A 12,644-nucleotide genomic window follows, 5' to 3' on the forward strand; every position below is an offset into this window, starting at 1 on the left:
TTCCAATTCCAATGTGGACTACATGGGAATGTTAAAAAGAAAAAAAGAAAAGAAAAAAAAGAAAGTTCAGATTTTTAACATCTTTTTATTAAAAGAAGAGTTCTCTTTCCACAGTAGTTAAAGCTTTGGCACATACAGTATAAAAAAAATAAAAAAATCAACCATAATTACATCATATTCAAAAACCATCACTTTCTAGATTTCAGAATTTACTTTTCCATAGTAAAGTAGAAGGAATCTTCTGAAGATGCAGCAGACATTGATAAATAACACTGAAGGAAGGTCAGGCATTAGTAAGGACTGTGCAGAAAAAAGGAATTAAAATTGTGCATACGGTAAAGACATTTGTGCCAGAAGCAGCCAGTTTGGTGCTACGTTGGTAATAGAATATAGCGGAATTGGTCCCATTGGTATTATTTACCGCACTGATCCCAAAGCGCCCTGCAGTTTTATCAACCAGCATGGGATAAAATGCAGAGCTCCTCAAGCCCATTCAGCTACACTTTCACACAGGATTACTCCTAAAAAGGGTGTAAAAGGCATCGGTTTGCCAATTAAAAAACAAAAAAAAAAAAGTCTCCCTTTTATTTCCCAGATCATTTGAAGCAAAATAAAACAATATTACAATCATTGAATACTGAATGGCATGAAGTACTTCAGGTGAACGTTGAAGCGTTTTGAATTATCTGCCAATCAGAGGAGGCTTTCCCCCCCACCCCCCCGTTCCTTTAAGAGCTCAACTTGCTCTCATTTTCCCCCACCCCCGTTCAACAAGATAATTTATTTATGGGTTCTGTGCTGTATGATGAGAGTCTGCTTGAAGGCCGAGGGGAAGGAAGCACTCAATAGGGCAGTTCACATTCTGTAGAAGAAGAAAAAAAATACACATTAGAAGCAGTTTCTGCTGGCAAAACTACAACTAACTATTTCTGCTGAATCATCAAATCCAAATTACACACTAGGAAATGTGGACATTGTACTTTTTTCCTTCCAAGTTTTAGCAATGCAAGTTTTGATCAGCATATCTGGCCAACTCTTCTTTAACCACTTCATGCCACAGGCTATTTTACTCTTCCCACCAAAAGATTTTCACCTGTCATCTCTCCTCCCATTCATTTGGCCACTACTTTATCACTACTTATCACACCTGAATGATCTAGATCTTTGTTGTTTGCCAAAAATTAGGCTTTTTGTGGGCGATACGTGGTTTTAGTAATTACTTTATTTTCTGTGCATTTTAAAAGTAAAAACAAGGGAATAAAAATGAAAAAAAAAAATACTTTCTCCAATTCCGTCCCCTATAGTTTTAAAATAAACAATGCTACTGTAGATAAAAAACCTACACATTTTATTTTCCCCAGCTATCAAACATTTCAATGATGTTCCTAGTACAATGTATGGCAACAATATATTTGCAAATAAAGGTTTTTTTTTTCTGTGTTTTTTTTGTATCCTATGAATTACAAGCTTTTATTTTCTAAAATAACAGTAATATACTCATGATATACATATTAAAAAAAACAAAAAAAGGTAATTTATATTTATTAAATGCTGTCACTTTGTTTTTGATTTTTTAAGTGTTTTATTTTGGTAACTACAAGGCGGGTGGGTTAGAAGAGGTTAATAGCTATAGCAAAATGTTTAATGTATTTCTCATTTAACTATTTTGGTCCACAAGGTTGTGCTACACACTATCCTGGTTTATCAGGAAATGTGAGGACTTTTCTACAATACTTTTTACTTTCATTTTAACGAATAAACATGGTTTCTGTTTAAGTCAGGTTTACACCATCCAATTTTTTGTTAGATTCTTCTGTTAGAATGCATAATTAGATTATTTTCTGTAGAGAATGGTCATTATCTCTGGTGCATTGTCTTCTGTTTATCTCCTGATGAGTAGAACAATGCCTAATTGCTCGGCAGATAGATCGTAAGATAGATGAAATTTCAAACATGTTGAACTTTATCTATCTGGCAGGTAAATCTAACAGAAAATTGTATGGTGTAAACCCAGCATTACAGACACTGATTAGATCAGGGAACACATGTTCCCGTTTACCAACGTATAATGCTAGGAATACACGGTACGCTTTGTACCACTGAATCGATTTTGGCGTGTCCCCACAGGCACCTGGGTCGATTGCCGCTTGTCCTGGTGGGCGCTTCGTATCTACTGCTAGTTTTCTTCCATTGTCCTGCCCACGGTATTGATCCAGTGGGTGATCGGACAGGTCGGATTTTATCAATCGAGCCATCAGCGGCTCAATTCAGCGGTACAAAACGTACCGTGTATTCCTAGCACAAGTCTCGCTGTGAACGAGTGGCAGATTGACAAGACGCGCCTGAAAGTCCCTATTGATTTAGCGAGGCTCAAACTGGACGCATATAAACACCCAGTTGGCGTTAACTAGTTAAAGAGATCACTAGGTTATTTTTATTAGACATCCCCTTGACGTTGTCCTTGAGGCTATGACGTGTGCCTGGTAAAAGATGGTCAAAACTTATCTTTAATGGATGCAGCTTTAAAGAGAATTGTATAGAGCTGGACATTGAAAATTGACTGGTCCAATTCCAAACTATTATTATAGTATTTAAAAATTAAAAAAAATAATAAAAAAAAAATAAAAATTCTTCTCTGCAACCACTTCTACTGGAGTGTACCTGCCAGGGATGGTCAAGGAGCTTTGAAAATTGACTAATCAAACATTTCAGCAGCTGCATAAGATTGGTCCACCAGTAAAAATTGTATCAGTATTTGAATCTCACTGAGCATTGCCAAGAGCTCACAGTTAACACAATGGGGGCAAAAAAAACACACTGAGCTAGGAACACGAATGGAGGCCATGTAGGGGTGAACATCGTGGAGTTGATAGTTTAGCCAGTCAATCTCAGTTTATATTGCAGTATATAAATATAAAAAAGGTTTTGTTTTTAGGTCATATAAGACAATACAGAATATAAGACGCACCCATGTTTAGAGGACAAAAACAAGGGGAAAAAAAATAAAATACTAAACCTGGTGCGTCCATGTTTCAGGAGCGTCTTGTATATGTTCTCTCCCAGATGAGGTCTTCCTGTATCCCCCCCCCCCCCCCATGTGTCTTCCTGTGTCTCCCACGGCTCCTCCTGTATTCCCCATGGGTCCTACTATGTCCCCTTCTGTCTGTTCCCCTTCCTAGTGTTCCTTCCTCCCTCTTGTGTTCCTGCCCCTCCCCCCCCCCCTCTCACTGTAGTAAGCGGCTTGAACTAATGACGCACAGTTCCAAACGCTCGCCAGAGAGACAAGTGCAGGGGAGATGAATGTCTGCAATCATCACAGGCACTTCGCGAAGGTAAGCTGCCGCCTGCTGCTACTCACTGCAACACCCAGGGGGGATGGAGACACAAGGGGGAGGGAGATGCGGCTAGCGGGGGAGCGCGGAGGTCTGCAATCTTCACAGGTGCATGGCAAAGGCAAGTTGCCGCTATTCACACTACACCTGGGGGAGGTGGGGGGGGGGCATGGTGGAAAGTTGGAGGTTCATAGCAGCGGGCGTTTGTAAGTCGGGGATTCCCTGCCTTTGCTGTATAAGACGCAGGGAATTTTTTTCTCCCCATTTTATGGGGAGAAAAAGTGCGTCTTATACAGCAGAAAATACGCTATTCATTTGTCTTTGTATAATGCAAGTGGTTAGCTTTCCCAGTCCTGAAATGGTAATTCTATCTTCTCGTGCCAAGATTTTCTCTGTCCAGACTGTGTGGATGTTCTCATACATGACAAGCTTCTGTAACATTAGCCCTGATGGCCCCTTTCACATTCTACATGCTCACGTTTCTTTACATCTCTAGCTGGCACTTGGCAGGCAGACTAATCCTGCTCTAATCTAATCTCCCTGCTTGTTTTGTAGTCTTTGACAGCAATATTTCAAACACGATGACGGGCAATTTATACTCTGTTAACACTTACATAGTTTGTCTGGTATCTCTGTGTGTACTTGGAGACTGTGTGCCCGGTGGCATCAGGAGTCACAGCAGAGCCTGGTCTTCTGCAGTTGTCACAGCGCCAACCCTGGGAGAACAAAGGAATTTATTTTTTGTTTGCTTTCCATTGCTTGCACCTTCCCACATACTCAATGTCACTCAAGGCTGCAAAACCAGCGAACGGCTAGGTGACTCGCTTTCCACTTGCATGGCTAGAGTCTCACATTCAGGTCACATCCAGAACACCATATATAAAAAGGTTGTATATTCACCTACTCTGCATAAAGTTTGTAGGGGTGCTCCCATTTCCTCCCAAAATAATATGGAATTATTATTAAGCCTCTCAGATTCTCCAAGATTGGGACTATACATCATGATTATAGTTCCTGTTCAAATTCCAGACCAGCCAACTTTTTGTTGGAAGGCATTGGTGCAGGTCAGTATTATTCTCTTATGTGTACTTTGTGTCGACATAGTTAGCGGTCATAATCCCAAAGGTAGAATGTTAGAGTCATCATCTTCTAATGCCAGAATTACTGAAATTAAAGTGTATTTTGTACACAGTACCGACTAAAACTCAGTCTAGTGAAATTCAGGGCAATCAAGCCTATAGATTATGCAGTCCAAGGTTTTCTTCTGGCCAAGGGAAGGACCGAGGCGATTAAAAAGCAAAAATCTACTTCCCTGGGGCTTCCTCCAGCCCCTTGCAGCCGTCCTGTGCCCTCGCCGGTGGCCCAGGGTCCCCTCCGGTGCAAAATGTCTACTGCGCTCCAGCGTGCAGCTCATGGACTTGCACGGACGTCATCTGGACTGTACTGCTCAGGCGCAGTAGTTCTGTGCCTGCCCAGTACAGTCCGGATGACATCAGTGCGACTGAGCTGCACGCTGCAGCGCAGTAGATGCCAACCTGATGATTTCGGCATCTGCACCAGGAGCCATTGGAGCTGCGGCAAGGGCATAGGACGGCTGCCAAGTGCTGATGGAAGCCCCAGGTAAGTAGAATTTTGTTTTTTAAACACCTCGGACCTTCCCTTTAAGGTAAAGACTGGTGCATGCCTTAATTTTTGATTGGCCAATCACGGACCAATTTTACCACCTCCATGTAGAATGAGAGTTTAAAATGTTAAGTGGAGAGCTGGCTAGCACTCTGTGCAATAAGAATTGTTGGTAGAGCTGAAAAAGCATGCTGCTGTGCAAAGTGCTATCCCCAGTTAACAATAGGTCTGCTTTCATGAATTAGGAAGTAGAAACAGTGCAGATTTATTGTTGGATTTGTATCAGCTGTAACAAAGAAATGTTTCTTGTTTGAAGGTTATTATGCTGTTGCTTATCTTTTAGAGCAGAGAGGACGTTCTGAGTTCAGGTCCGCTTTAAGCAAATTTCCAGCAAGAATCAAAAAGCACACTTTTATGGCCTCCAAAGAAATTAGGTGACCCCATGCAAAACTGTAGTCAGGCCGTGCACCCACTAGCACCCGCCACAAGTGCTACCAGCAATGATAGGCACACAATTTGCAATTAATTTTGCTTGAGATAAACCAATATCAAGTTTACTATTATCCACTTGTGCTTTGTTTGAATCTCGCTGGGGGGAAAAAAAAAAAAAAAAGTTTGCTCAATAGTGCCAGACTACTTTGCCTCTACCTGCTAGTATGAGGTTTTTTTTTTGTTTTTGTTTTGTTTTTTTTTGTTTTTTTAACAGAGGAGATATAGCAGTGCATCCTAAAACTAGGCAGCATCTGAAAGGACTACCAACAGAGACTTGCAGAGCCCCCTAGAGGCAAATACACACCTTCTATTCAAAACAGATGCTAAACTATGCACTAGAGCCCTAAAGTCTGAATAAAAACAGAACATGAAATATTAAATCTTCCTGAAGGATTGCCTCCTCGCAGTGCAAGGGTCCAGTACGGAACACTGCATGCAAACTGTTTGTGGAAGCTAACATCCCCCATTAAAACAGTTTGCATGCAGTGTTCCGTACTGGACTCTTCCACTGTGATGAGGTCATCCTTCTGGAAGAATATTCCATGTTCTGTTTTTATTCAGACTTTAGGGCTCTAGTGCATAGTTTAATCCGTTTTGAATAGAAGGTGTGTATTTGCCTCTAGGTGGCTCTGCACACCTCTGTTGGTAGTCACTTCAGATGCTGCCTGATTTTAGGATGTGCTGCCATCTATCAAAAAAACAAAACAAAAAAAAAAAAACAACAACAAAGTGAACCATTTTTATGGCCAACCGCTCCCAGGTTCACACTGTGCTTATTTGGTAATTAGAGGTTAGGGTCCCTTCTAGAAGGATGGCCCCATTGCAGTGGGAGGGTCCAGTACAGAACACTCTGCATGCATACTGTTTGTGGAAGCTAACATTCTCCATTAATGGTAATTTGGTGCAACTGTTTTGAATGCAGGATGTGTATCCTGCTTATATAATTAGGCTCTGCACACCTATGCAGTTGGTCATTCAGAGGCAGCTTGTCCGGGGAAGTGCTGCTACCTCTCCCCTGCACCCCAGTTTGAGAGTTTATCTACACAATCTGTTAATTTAGTGTGATGGTCAATAGATTTTGAATATGAAGGTGGTAAAATTGGGCAATCAAAATTGAAGGTATGTGCCAGGCTTAAAGCAGTTAATAAAAGCAAACAATGTTCAAACTGCACCCACATCCACTAGTTTCTCACAGTGATGCAGAGACTACCACTCATTACAGTGGTGAGCAAATAAAGAGGACGAAAGACCGCATTCCGAGCAAAGAGTGTTAATATTTGCATATTAGAATGCTGTGCGGGTTTTAGTGGTCTCAGGGGGTATTTAGACGGAAACCAGAACTATGCCCACACACTTAGCTGAGATAATTTAAATTAAAGCAAGTTTATATTAATTAAAATCCTTACTTGCTCATGAAAATGACTAATTTCACTTTACCACAGCAAAAGCAGAATAAAGTACGGCTGAACAGAGAATTTGTAGATTTCTGCTCAACAAGAATCTGAAACGACCATAGCTTAATTAACCAAAACTAGATCTCTAGCTTGTGTCTAACTGGTCAGCAGTTTGAAATGGCAGAGGGCAAGTCAAAACGGCAGTTTCCAGTTTAGAGGAAATATTTGCAAAATTTTCTGTACAGCTCTATCAAGAGCAGCCCACTCCACACAACAGGATGCTTAGATCCTACCTGACCACCTCAGGCACCTACCTGTTGTCCTCCGTAGCATGTGCATGAACAGATGGCTCCCAGGTACTCCTTCTGCCACTGTTCCCCAACATTGTACAGTTTTCCTTCATCGTAACAGGTAGCTTCATCTAAAAAAGGAATACAGGAATTAAATAAAACTCATATGTCCCAGATAGCAGGCTCCACTCTACATTATTATACATTAGACACCTATATGAAAGCTGTATGGTACTTACGTGGTTCACACTTGAACTCTCCCTTTCCATTTCCAAGACATGTGCAGCTCATCATCTGTCCATTCTCTCCCCGCCTGTCCCACTTCTCGCCAATTCTGTGGTTAACTCCACTGTCATGACACCATTCTGTAGGACACAAAAATCACAACTTAAGTCAGTCATTCTGTTTATAAACTTGACATGCAATATGAAACATGCATGTACAGGGACATTCCTGCACATAACTAGGCTTTTTTCCTCTCTCGCTGAAAAGGTTAGGAATTCGGGTATGCAAATTACAAGTTTCTCTTGTCTGGGCAGATCCTTACCTTGAAAGGTGATCCTCCCGAGTCTTCCTCCACCTAGCCATTCAGCCACAGGGACCCGACCCCTGAATCATGGCCGCACTGCGCCTGTGCATCAGCATGGACCCTCTTGGGCTTTGGCAGGAAAAGCTGAGCTACTGGGCAGACTGCTTTTGTGCAAGGACCCGATTGGGTTTGGCTTTTTCTGCCTAGGCCAAAGTGGGTTTGTGTATCCTGCATGCACAAGCCCTTGACAAGGGTCAACAAGTAGTTTTGCAGAGGGGACAGCGAAGGAATGACAAGGAGGAGGAGCAGGACAGTGGAAGCCACTGGAATCATTCACAGGCTTTGATCTATTGAGGCAAGTACCCAAATTGTACACTTTACCTACAGGTTCTTCTAAAGGTTGGTGTCTCTCAAAAAAAAACATCAAGAAAAATGATTTCTTGTAGATTTGGCAGCTATGTACATTTAAAATTGTGGATTTCCAAATAATGAACAAGCATAGCACATGGGAAAATAAGCAAGTACAACATTATTTTTAACTGCTAAGAACGTATCACTTCAGAACTGGCAATTAAGAGAAAGGTTTGTGCTTACTTGAAGAGTCGCATCTGAAGTGTCCACTGCCATATCCCAGGCACTTGCACCAAAGCTTAAAGCCAGATTCTGACATGCGTTCCCACTCTTGGCCAACTGTGTATTGGGCTCCAGTTAAGGTGTCATAGCAGGTGTCCTCCATAGGTTGCAGAACCCCATCAGGAGAGAGCACTGAAAGGAAAAGCAATATATATCTCACGACAAAGTGCTACTTCATATGTATGACTTGGGGGCCTAGTTATGTAACTGTCTAGAGAAACAAAACAAAAACAAACAACTGAACACTGGATGCATATAAACCTCTGGTCCTCAAGAGGCTAAACAAGGTGATAACGGCACTTCAAGTGACACAGAACACAAAATGATAATCGGTAGACTCCGATCAGAGTTTGAAATATGTAACGCTAAAATAGCCTGCTTATAGTTTCCGTAAACAGTATATACTCTTACCAGTATTGCTAACAGTCACTAGTTCCTCTAGGACCTTGAGCCGATCCAGTCCTTTCAATGCCTCCACGATTATATTGTAGGTGGCTCCACGGGTGAGGCCATTAAGGGTTGCACTGGTAGAAGTACCAGGAACTCTAAACTGTTACAAAGAAAGAGTAACAAAACATGTTAGAATGAAAACTTTAAAAAGCAGCATACATTCCTCAGGGAATCTAACTTTTTCGGAGAGGAAAAAGTGGAATTTCCTCAGACAACCATATTTTTCATAATTTTAGCAGACCTAACAGAACTGTCTTACCTTGTATGTTATGGGAGTAGATATCCCAGACAGTTGCAGTGTAATGTTACATACATGAAATTACTGTCATCTGCAGGGTGTGGACTTGATCCCTCAGGTGACAATTGAGTTCTGTACAGAGGCATTACTAGCCTAGAGGCTAGTGACATAAGTTAACGCCCACTCTGCCGTGTGCAGCACTACCTAATTTAAACTTAGTCGTAGCTACTCGTAGCTAACATCACTAATGGTAGATTCTCACCCAACCCAAGCTTAAGCACCAGAATATAAATTAGTAGCTGGGTGTGTCTGCTGATGAACTTCAACTATGTTCAAAGGGAGTTTTGGGCATGTTTCACCAAATGGTGTAAATCTGTCACCAATGAATATCCACACATGGTACATTATTCAGCTTATGCTTACATTTTAGTGTGCAGTTAGGAATGCAAGGGTAGGTTGTGAAAATCATAAACTACTAATTAGCATGTTGCGCACTGATCTACAGCAAGGCATATAATTTCCAATGAAAATCAAACAAAGTCTTCAAGCCATTTTTTAACCAAATGTTTACAAATATTTAAAGAAAACCCTGACAAGATCCTAATGTAATGCTTTCAAGATCTTGCATTTGGACAGTGAATGTCACAATTTCCATCGGTTAAAGGTTAAGACTGTATTTTGCAATGCTTTTAAATAAAGGCATATCCTCTGTTCAATTGGGTGAAACCAAAGTAAGAAGTATTTTTCTTCCCCTAAAGTAACTGGGTACCTTGTATCATAACCCTGACAAACCATACTCATACTTAGTCGTAAAACAACTGTATCCTGCAGAGACTATGGCTAAAAGACCCTTAAAAAAAAAAAAAAAAAAAAAGTTTCTGGAAGCTGTACAAAATGCTCATGTAAAAAAAAGGTATAGACCTGTGTTTTTGGACGCACAACTTACAAAAAGATAGGATTGGCAATGCTTGGCCAGCCATAATTTGGTCTGTCTTTCTGAACACATACACTGATGTGAAAAACTATTTGCCATATTCCTGATTTCTTATTCTTTTGCATGTTTGTCACACTTAAATGTTTCTGCTCATCAAAAACTGTTAACTAATAGTCAAAGATAACATTTGACCACAAAATGCAGTTTTAAATGATGGTTATTTAGTGAGGAAAAAAAAAAACTTCAAATCTACATGGCCCTGTGTGAAAGAGTGATTGCCCCCCCTTGTTAAAAAATAACTGTGGTTTATCACACCTGGAGTTCAATTTCTGTAGTCACCCCCAGGCCTGATTACTGCAACACCTGTTTCAATCAAGAAATCACTTAAATAGGAGCTGACACAGAGAAGTAGACCAAAAGCACCTCAAAAGCCAGACATCATGCCAATATCCAAAGAAATTCAGGAACAAATGAGAACAAAAGTAATTGAGATCTATCAGTCTGGTAAAGGTTACAAAGCAATTTCTAAAGCTTTGGGACTCCAGCGAGCCACAGTGAGAGCAATTATCCACAAATGGCAAAAACATGGAACAGTGATGAACCTTCCCAGGAGTGGCCGGCCGACCAAAATCAACCCAAGAGTGCAGAGAAAACTCATCCGAGAGGCCACAAAAGACCCCAGGACAACATCTAAAGAACTGCAGGCCTCACTTGCCTCAATTAAGGTCAGTGTTCACGACTCCACCATAAGAAAGAGACTGGGCAAAAATGGCCTACATGGAAGATATCCAAGGCGCAAACCACTTTTAAGCAAAAAAACATCAAGGCTCATCTCAATTTTGCTAAAAAGCATCAATAATTGCCAAGACCTTTGGGAAAATACCTTGTGGACCGATGAGACAAAAGTTGAACTTTTTGGAAGGTGCGTGTCCTGTTACATCTGGCGTAGAAGTAACACAGCATTTCAGCAAAAGAACATCATACCAACAGTAAAATATGGTGGTGGTAGTGTGATGGTCTGGGGTTGTTTTGCTGCTTCAGGACCTGGAAGGCTTGCTGTGATAGATGGAACCATGAATTCTACTGTCTACCAAAAAATCCTGAAGGAGAATGTCCGGCCATCTTTTAGTCAACTCAAGCTGAAGTGATCTTGGGTGCTGCAGCAGGACAATGACCCAAAACACACCAGCAAATCCACCTCTGAATGGCTGAAGAAAAACAAAAAGAAGACTTTGGAGTGGCCTAGTCAAAGTCCTGACCTGAATCCTATTGAGATGTTGTGGCATGACCTTAAAAAAGGCGGTTAATGCTAGAAAACCCTCAAAGATGAATGACAACAATTCTGCAAAGATGAGTGGGCCAAAATTCCTCCAGAGCGCTGTAAAAGACTCGTTGCAAGTTATCGCAAACGCTTGATTGCAGTTATTGCTGCTAAGGGTGGCCCAACCAGTTATTAGGTTCAGGGGGCAATTTATTTTTCACACAGGGCCATGTAGGTTTTGAGTTTTATTTTTCTCACTAAATAAAAACCATCATTTAAAACTGCATTTTGTGTTCAATTATGTTATCTTTGACTAATAGTTAACGGTTTTTGATGAGCAGAAACATTTAAGTGCGACAAACATGCAAAAGAATAAGAAATCAGGAAGGGGGCAAAAAGGTTTTCACATCAGTGTAGAGATTATGTGAAGTCCCTAAAGGTAGCCATACACTGGTCGATTTGCCATCAGATCCGACCAACAGATAGATCCCTCTCTGATCAAATCTGATCAGAGAGGGATCGTATGGCTGCCTTTACTGCAAACAGATTGTGAATTGATTTCAGCATGAAACCGATCACAATCTGTGAAGCTGCCGCTGCCCCCTTCCCCCGCATACATTACCTGCTCCGGCCGGCGCATGTCCCCTGGTCTCCGCTGTCCCTTCTCCAACTTCACTTGAACTTCCTGCCGGGGAAGTTTAAACAGTAGAGGGCGCTCTACTGTAAACTTCCTGCTGGGACAGGAAGTTCAGTGAAGCTGGAGGAGCCGAGCATGGAGAAGGGACAGCGGAGACTAGGGGACATGCGCCGGCCAGAGCAGGTAATGTATTGCCTGGCATTCAAACGCCGCTATCGACGCTCTCCCGACCCGCCGGCGATCGAGCGAAATCTTCCTCATTAACGGATCAACGGGAATGATTTATTTCGGATGGAAAGCGATCGTTCTGTCAGCATTTGCGCAACGATTTCACAGCAGTTTCGATCAGTGATGTATATCGGTGGGAAAATTGTTAGGTGTATGGGCCCCTTAATCCATGTCCAAGTCTGGCCCGGGGAGTCAAATGCAGCCCACAGAGCCACTTCTGGTGTTCTCCAAAGCGCTCTACAGTTAATTCCATGCAGTTAGCAGGCCGTAGATGCAGTGTCCAGGGTCCACCTTATGTCGCCATTCCACCTCCCCTTTTGTTTGCATATAGGTTATCAGCCATCACTGTTGCAGTAGCAGCCACTGATCAGCAGCAGTAACATCCACGGATTAGCAGCTGTCACTGTGCTAACTGCACACGATATTTCGGATACCATTTCCACTGGAAATGTTTAATTTCACAAACTGTCACAGGACTTGTGTATCTAATGGCAATCAGCAAAAAGTGTGTTTACATTTTGTTAGTTCAGCCCCCTAACACTCAAGAATAATGTTACGGCACTTGGCCTAAAGGATAAATAGATTAGTCCAGGGGCGTCTAAA

General features: G+C 41.7%; 1 protein-coding gene across 1 annotated transcript in view; it reads right to left on the bottom strand.

The window, feature by feature from the left end:
- Window positions 1-65: 65 nt before the first annotated feature.
- FN1 (fibronectin 1) overlaps window positions 66-12,644 on the bottom strand; it is a 90,303-nt gene continuing 77,724 nt past the window's right edge. Inside the window, exons 37-42 of the mRNA XM_068247367.1 lie at window positions 8,705-8,843; window positions 8,255-8,425; window positions 7,371-7,496; window positions 7,156-7,262; window positions 3,947-4,048; window positions 66-862 (exon numbers count right to left, since the gene is read on the bottom strand). Coding sequence (XP_068103468.1) covers window positions 785-862; window positions 3,947-4,048; window positions 7,156-7,262; window positions 7,371-7,496; window positions 8,255-8,425; window positions 8,705-8,843 — 723 coding nt within the window. The 3' untranslated portion in view covers window positions 66-784. The remainder of the gene's footprint in view (window positions 863-3,946; window positions 4,049-7,155; window positions 7,263-7,370; window positions 7,497-8,254; window positions 8,426-8,704; window positions 8,844-12,644) is intronic.

This window comes from Hyperolius riggenbachi, chromosome 7 (genome assembly GCF_040937935.1).
Source record: "Hyperolius riggenbachi isolate aHypRig1 chromosome 7, aHypRig1.pri, whole genome shotgun sequence".
Classification (NCBI taxonomy): Eukaryota; Metazoa; Chordata; class Amphibia; order Anura; family Hyperoliidae; genus Hyperolius; species Hyperolius riggenbachi.